This window comes from Gracilinanus agilis, unplaced genomic scaffold, assembly GCF_016433145.1.
Source record: "Gracilinanus agilis isolate LMUSP501 unplaced genomic scaffold, AgileGrace unplaced_scaffold16197, whole genome shotgun sequence".
In the NCBI taxonomy this organism is placed as follows: domain Eukaryota; kingdom Metazoa; phylum Chordata; class Mammalia; order Didelphimorphia; family Didelphidae; genus Gracilinanus; species Gracilinanus agilis.
The window spans coordinates 1438-8317 of NW_025347137.1; the positions used below are offsets into that span (position 1 = coordinate 1438).

At 56.9% G+C, this 6880-nt stretch overlaps 1 protein-coding gene across 4 annotated transcripts in view; it reads right to left on the minus strand.

The window, feature by feature from the left end:
• CDK16 (cyclin dependent kinase 16) overlaps positions 1-4099 on the minus strand; it is a 5098-nt gene extending 999 nt beyond the window's left edge. Inside the window, exons 1-12 of one of the 4 annotated variants that reach the window (XM_044683223.1) lie at positions 3844-4099; positions 3455-3658; positions 3078-3211; positions 1720-1845; positions 1506-1562; positions 1307-1421; positions 1104-1198; positions 954-1016; positions 708-831; positions 438-558; positions 252-349; positions 57-162 (exon numbers count right to left, since the gene is read on the minus strand). In XM_044683223.1, coding sequence (XP_044539158.1) covers positions 57-162; positions 252-349; positions 438-558; positions 708-831; positions 954-1016; positions 1104-1198; positions 1307-1421; positions 1506-1562; positions 1720-1845; positions 3078-3211; positions 3455-3658; positions 3844-3964 — 1364 coding nt within the window. In that variant the 5' untranslated portion in view covers positions 3965-4099. Of the gene's footprint in view, positions 1-56; positions 163-251; positions 350-437; positions 559-707; positions 832-953; positions 1017-1103; positions 1199-1306; positions 1422-1505; positions 1563-1719; positions 1846-3077; positions 3223-3454; positions 3659-3843 lie in introns of all 4 variants that reach the window. The other 3 variants (XM_044683222.1, XM_044683224.1, XM_044683225.1) reach the window with 3 other exon arrangements.
• Positions 4100-6880: the final 2781 nt, after the last annotated feature.

Genomic DNA, 6880 nt, shown 5'->3' on the forward strand with positions numbered 1-6880 from the left:
CCCCCCACCCCCCCCTCACCCCTTGGCTCCCCAGCCCTGCCCCACCAGGTTCTCACCGAGGTGCATGGCTCAGTAGGGCCTCTGCCCGGTACTTGGGGTAGTCATAGTTCTTGAACTCCTCATTGGAAGAAATTCCCGGCCAAGTCTCTTCAGTGGGTGTCCCTGAAAGGGGTGGCCAAGAAAGAGAGAACTGTCAGTTGGGGAGCCTGCCAGGGGGGTTGCTCCCCCTCCCAAGCCAATATCGCCCTCACCCAGGATCCGAAAGATGAAATGCAGCTGCTCCTCCACCGTGGAGCCCGGGAAGAGGGGCCTGCCTGTGGCCATCTCGTAAAAAATGCAGCCCACACCCCTAGGGCACAGAGAGGGGTCTCGGCTGAGGGCCCAGGGTCCCAAAGAAGGGGCTGCTCCCACCTCTCCCCTTCAGCCCCAAGCCTTACCACATGTCGATCTGAGTGGAGTAGTCTGTGGAGCCCAGCAGGATGTCAGGAGGCCGGTACCACAGTGTCACCACCTCATTGGAGTAGGTTTTGGTTGGGATAGACTTGGCCCTGGCCAGGCCTGAGAAACATTGGAATTCAGGTTAGTCTAGCATTTGGAAGCAGGATCTGGGAGATCCGGCTGGAGAGGGAACGGCAGGGGGAGGAGAGGCCAAAGTGGAAACCAGAAAACTTGGAAGGGGGCGGGGTTGCCTCCACAGTGGGCCATACCAAAGTCGGCCAGCTTGAGCTCCCCACGCTCATTGATCAACAAGTTCTGGGGTTTGAGGTCTCGGTGTAGCACCTTCTGCCGGTGACAGTAGGCCAGGCCCCTGAGCAACTGGAACAGAAAGAGCTGGGGAGGAAGCAGAGACAGGGAGAGGCCTTGAGGGGCTTAGCTTCCCTGGGCCTAGGAATGAAGGCTGGGCCTTGAAGGCAGGGCAGGGTGCAGGGGGTAAGTGGCTCCCTCTCACCAACCTTGACATTGTACATGTTGATGATGTTCCCACAGTCCTCCAGGTACTGCTTTAGGTCCTTGTCCTAAGGGGGAGAAGGGGGGAGAATCACCCTGTGTTGCCCTGAGCTCCCACTGGATTCTCCCAAGCCCCGGGATCGCCGCCATCTTACCAGATACTCAAACACTAGAGTCAGGGATTTGTCTGTGTGAATAATGTCGTGCAGGGTGACAATGTTGGCATGTTTCAAGTCCTTCAGCAGTGACACTGCAGGGGAGATATGAGGGGGAAGAGGGGTGTGTGGGGTTCAAGATCCTCAGGACTGGAATACAACCACCCCCCACCCTCGACCCCCAACTTGGCCCTCCCCAGCACCTTCTCGAATGGCGGTGCAGGGGGCGCCCTCTTCATGCTCCAGCCGGATCTCCTTCAGGGCCACCAGGTTATCCGTTAACTTGCTCTTCCCCTTATATACAGTGGCATAGGTCCCCTGGGGACCCAGGGAGGGAGCAGTCAGGACATGGGCTCATAGTCCCAAGGTTCCCCTGCTCCCCACCCCACCCCATCTCCTCACCTCCCCCAGCTTGTCCAGTTTCACATATGTCTCCAGCTTGCCAAAGCCGATTTCAGACTACAGAGAAAAGGTGAGGAGGAGTCAGAAAGAAGCAGTGCTAAGGAGCCCAGGGACTGAGGGAAGGGACAGTGGTGATGATGATGACCAAGATGGGGCCAGCCCCAACAGAGGCCAAGGGTTCCTAGTGAGGGAGCAAGCGAATGAGCCTCCTCACCAGGGAGACCCGGCGGAGGCGCCTGCTCAAGGGCTTGTCAAAGAGTGGACTATTGAGGGTCAGCTTCTCCAGGTAGCCCTCGGGCAGCCGGATGTCCGCAGGGAGGGAAAGGCGCTTGTTGATGTCCTGAGATTCAAGAGGCAGAAAAGACAGGGGGTCAGTCTCTGCTGGAGGGAGAGGGGGCAAACAAAACACATGGAACTGAGGATGCTGCCGAGTTCCAGAAATTTCCAGGATACAGCAAAGACCATGACCCCCACAAGTTTGTCATAAACCCCAATGCCATCAGGAAGAGGCAAGAGGTCCCATCTTGCCCCATTATTCTCCCCCCAGTGACTAGAGGTTTTCTTGGTCAGGTACTGGTTGACTCAACCAACCTCCAGAGGCCCTCTCAGAAGTCCCTCTGAGAGTCTGCTCAAACTAGAAGGAACCAATAGGAAAGTAACTTCTTCATTAAGGCTTAGGGAAAGTGAGGAGGCCCCAGAATAGCTGCAAGTTGAAGGTTCCAGGGGATGGGGAGGCTCAGCTAAAGCCTGCAGGGGCCTAGTCTGAGATAAAGTCTCTAGAGCAATGATGGCAAACCTATGGCACAGGTGCCAAAGGTGGCACACAGAGTGTTCTCTGTGGGCACACAGCCACCCTGTCCCTGCCCGCCCCCTAGAGTTCATTACTAGAAAGACAGAGGGACCAGGGCAGAGCTGCTCCCCTCCCCCTCTCCACCATACCTGATGACATTGTTTCACATCCCCCGCCCCTCTGCCCAGCAGCCAATGGGAGGCGCACAGGGGGGGGAAGGTGGGTGGCTCACAGGTGCCAGAGCTGGAGGGGAGTCAAGTGCTCGCCCCCCCTCCCCCTCCCTACACTCACTGAGGACATTCCTCAGTTCACCTGCCCCTCTTCCCAGCAGCCCAATGGGAGTGCTTCCTCCCTCCCCTGTGTGGGTGTAAGGTCAGGTCCTGGCACTCTGTCTCTAAAAGGTTTGCCATCACTGCTCTAGAGAATTTGACCAATCACATGATAGACCTTAAGTTCAGAGCCCCAAAGCCCCTCAGGGCCAAAGGCTTGAGCCCAGATTCCACCTCTGGTTAGATGCAACAAGCTCATCTACTTACTCTGCTGGGTCTTCCCAATTCAGTCCAATGACTTGTCCCAAAGTAAAGGGAGGGGGAAAGGCAAAAGGGTAGTGGCAGGTCGGCCCCAGAAGGGAAGGGCTCAGCTGCCCTGGTTAGGGTGGGGACAAAGGAATGAGACCAAAGCCCAGGCAAACAGAGGCCTCTCAGTTGGTAAGATGAGGCCAGGCTAACTGGATGGGGCTGCCCCTGCTAATCGATAGCTAGCTAATCTCTGGCCCAGCTTACCTCAGTAGAGATCTTGCGGGCTGGATGGTTTCGCATTCGGACTCTCACAGGTGACTGTACTTCATCAGAGGATGTGGCTGAGGCCTGGTCACTCTCCCCATCTGAACCGATCTTCAAGTCCTCATGCACAATCTCTGGGGTGGAGTAGGGGTCGGCTCAGGAGCCACAGGGATCCCTCCTTCTCCTTCCCCTTCCCCTCCCCCTTCCTCTTCCCCTCCCCCACCATCCCCTGTTCTCTCTTGGTCTACATCACACAATGGCCTCAGACAATCAGTGCCTTGAGACCACTCCAGAAGGCTGGACCTTTGTAGAAGGCAGAGGCCACAGACAGGATAAGCCAGGCCTCAGCAGGCCAAGCTGGAGGGGCATATAGTCACCTAGTCTGGTGCCATGATCCAGTGGGGAGCTCAGACTGCGACTGGCCCGGGGCCGGCGGGCTGGTGGTGGAGGAGGCTGCCGGGCTCCCCGGGGGGTTGGGCCCAGGGCGGGCAGGCTCCTGGAGGCTCGGGGGGGCAGGCGAACCGTGGGTAGCAGGCTATGGGATGAGGGCAAGGCGCCCTTCCTCCCACGGGGGCTAGGGCCTGGGCCAGGGAGCAAAGCCAAAGAGAGGATGGGGAATGGACAGAGGAGGACGAGTGGGAGGAGCAGGAAGAAGCACACAGAAGGGAAGAAAATGGAGAAAACAAAAAAAAAAAAATCACCCAAATCCGAAGGGAGGAAGGGAGTGGCCCAGTGAGAGGGAGCCTCCCCTTAGTCCTACCCTCACCATTATCACTGCAGTTGTTCTCCTCAATGCTGAGCTGCTCAGAGCCACTGCTCTTGTCCGCGGGCCGGCTTCCCCTGAGTGTCATAGAAAGCTGTCGCTTGATCTTCTTCATGCGGTCCATGGTGACCTGGGGGATGAGACAAGCCAGGACAGACTGAGCTCCTGCCCCCCAGGGGTTCCCAAGGGCTGGATCTCAGAGGGCAGCAGGCCCACCTGGGTGGTGAGAGTTGGGTGGCTGGCTGAGGGGATGAGGCCCCCTTCTTGTGGTCCGCCCTGCCCAGTGGACTCACTGTAGGAGCACAGGCCCCCACAACACAAGTCATCAGCTGGAGGGGCAGGCTGGGCAGGGGGCTCAGCTTCTCCCACATGTCCCGCAAGGCGGCCCCGGACTCGGCCATAGAATGGTATGTTCCGTTGGCACCAGCCCCACATCCCCCCTAACTGCCAGGGGACGGAATGTTCCCACTGCCCTAGGGAATCACATGACCCCTGGCAACCGTTGCCACGGGGACTAAATTGGACAGTCCCATAGGCCAGCTACGGGAGGGGGAGGGGGGGAAGATAGAGGCCTAGCCCATGGGCCCATGAGTCTTGGGTGCCAAGCCCTGGGCCACCTCCCCTCCCCTTTATTCAAATGGGAAGGCTCCCAGAATGACCTCTGTGCCCTCTGAGCTGGTAGGAAAAGAGATTCAATAGTGACCACATAAGCCCCCACCTCATACCCCATCCCCAGCAAAAGCAGGTGGGGTGGGACAGGGCATGGTCTCCTTAGTCCTGTTCTAAGGTTCCCCAAACCTGGGTTCCTCCAAAGGAATGGCAGAGGGGACTCGAGGTTTTAAGGTTTAGGCTTCCCCAGGGTACCTAGCTGAGGCTCAGCTTTACCGCCCCCTATCCCAAAGAAAGAAAAGGGGTGTTCTCGCTCGCTCGCTCTAGCCTAGCCCTAGTTGCAGGGAGAGGCCCTGGCTGACTCAGCAGCTATAAATATCTCAGTTAAGGCTGGCAGGGGGGCCAGGGCCAGGGCCAGGGCCTGAGCCTTGGCGGGGAAGGGAAAGAGAGAGGGGGTCCTGAGAAGGAAAAGAGGAGGGAATGCAGGAAGTCTTCGGGATTATTATGTATAACGGATTCACTGCTTTCCCAGTCTGAGCCCCAGATAGAAAGTGGGACTAAGCAAGACGTCAGAGGTACCTTACCAGCTGCTGTCAGGGAAGGGAGGGCAGAAGACTGGGCTTGGGGCCTCCTCCATTCAGGAGAAACCCAGGCCCAAGCTGAGTCAGCCTTGGGGCAAGTGCAGCAGCCACAACCAGCAGACTACATACACTGACTGTTCAGGCCAGCTTTGCCTCCCCTGATGGGAGCGTTTACAGATCGCAAAGAGTTCGTTTCAACTCCACAACAACTGATATTCCCCTCATTTTAAAGACTAGGGGCCCGGGATTCCGGGGGGGGGGTCACACAGCTAGTGTCACAAATGGAATGTGAACCAAGGCCACACTGTCTATTGCCTCAACCACTGCACAACCTGGAGAAACATTTCCCTGCCCCCTTGGCCCAGGGGCCAGGTTCCCCAAAGGAGTGACTTCCACAGGGTCGGGCTATCCACATCCCCTGGTTCCCCCCAGGATTCCTGAGAAATAGGTCAAGATCCAGGTTAGGAGTCCACCAAGTCCTGCTGAGGAGTAGAAGCTAGGAAAGCTAGTTCTTGCTGGGAGGGACGGTCTTCTGTGTCTAGGCCATGGCATATCTAGAGACAGAAAGGGCTTTGCAGAGGAAGAAAGTGATTCTCAGAAATATCCAATAACGTAAGCAAGGTCATATCATACAGTGGCTTAGTGGGAGGGTGGAGACTTGAATCTGGGGCTCCTGACTTTGTGTTCATTTTACCACATGCTTAGAAACCATCTGTTTCTGGGGGGGGGAGGGGAGGCAGGCCCTTGAATTTCCTAATTCTGCTGGGGGGGGGGGATGCTGAAGAATTTCGAACCCTAACCCTATTCTTATGTAGAAGGAAGCTCATGGGACCCGAGGGCTGCCTAGGGACTCTCCGACAGCAAGGTGGCCCAAGCATTCCCTAGTTATATGACCCCATTTGCTTCAATCTCCTCACCTAGAAGACGGGAATGATAGCACCTACTTTCCAGGGTTGTTATGGGGATCCACAGAGAGCTGTGGAAAACTTTTTGCAAAGCCCTTGAAATACTAGCTTTAAAGACAATGATTTCTGTTCAAAGAGTTTTAAAGGGAACTGGGGGGAGGGAGTGTGGGGAAGGACCTGGGAATCACCTCGGGATCTCATTCCAGGAGGAGGGAGAGGAAACTCCCATTCCTGTTAAAAGGTCTAGGAAACTTCAAGGATGCCTAACTGAGGATGGGTTCTTTTCCTGGGGGTGGGGGTGGGGAGGGGAGGCAGGCAGGCAGGCAGGCAGGCAGGCAGGTAGGTAGGTAGAGAACCCTTCAGCATAGTTAGGGAGAAAGGAAGGAGTACTTGAAGAATCGGGGATCATAGAATAAGGGCTGGAAGGGAACTCTGGCATCACCTAGTTCAATTTGTCATTTCAGAGGAGACAACCCGCAGCTCCAAGAGGCCAATTGACTGGCCCAAGGTCACACAGTGGGGAACAGCGGAGACAGCATTTAAGGCAATGTCATCAGAATGGGAACGAACCCTGCATACACCAAACTGTCTCTTATTCTTGGGGAGCCTGTCGAACACTGAGGAACCAAGTGCCAGAGGACTGAAGGGCTGGAGAACACCGATTACCTCCCCCCCCCACCCCCATTCTCACTGGATATCGAGGTGGTAGGTCGGCAGGAGACGAGGGCTGGGGTGGGGGTGGGGGTGGGGTAACGAAGGAAGGGCTTGGGTGGGATGAGCGCAGGGCAGAGTCATAAGGTGGCCACACCCCGCCCCCTTTCTCCCCAGGCCCCGGTGCATTGTAGGAAACTCCCAGCCCCGCATCCTCTAGCTTGGGCCCCCTCCCGTCGGGAAAAGAGGGAGAGGGTTGGGAGGGGCAGACGCTTACCGGCGGTGGGGGAATGG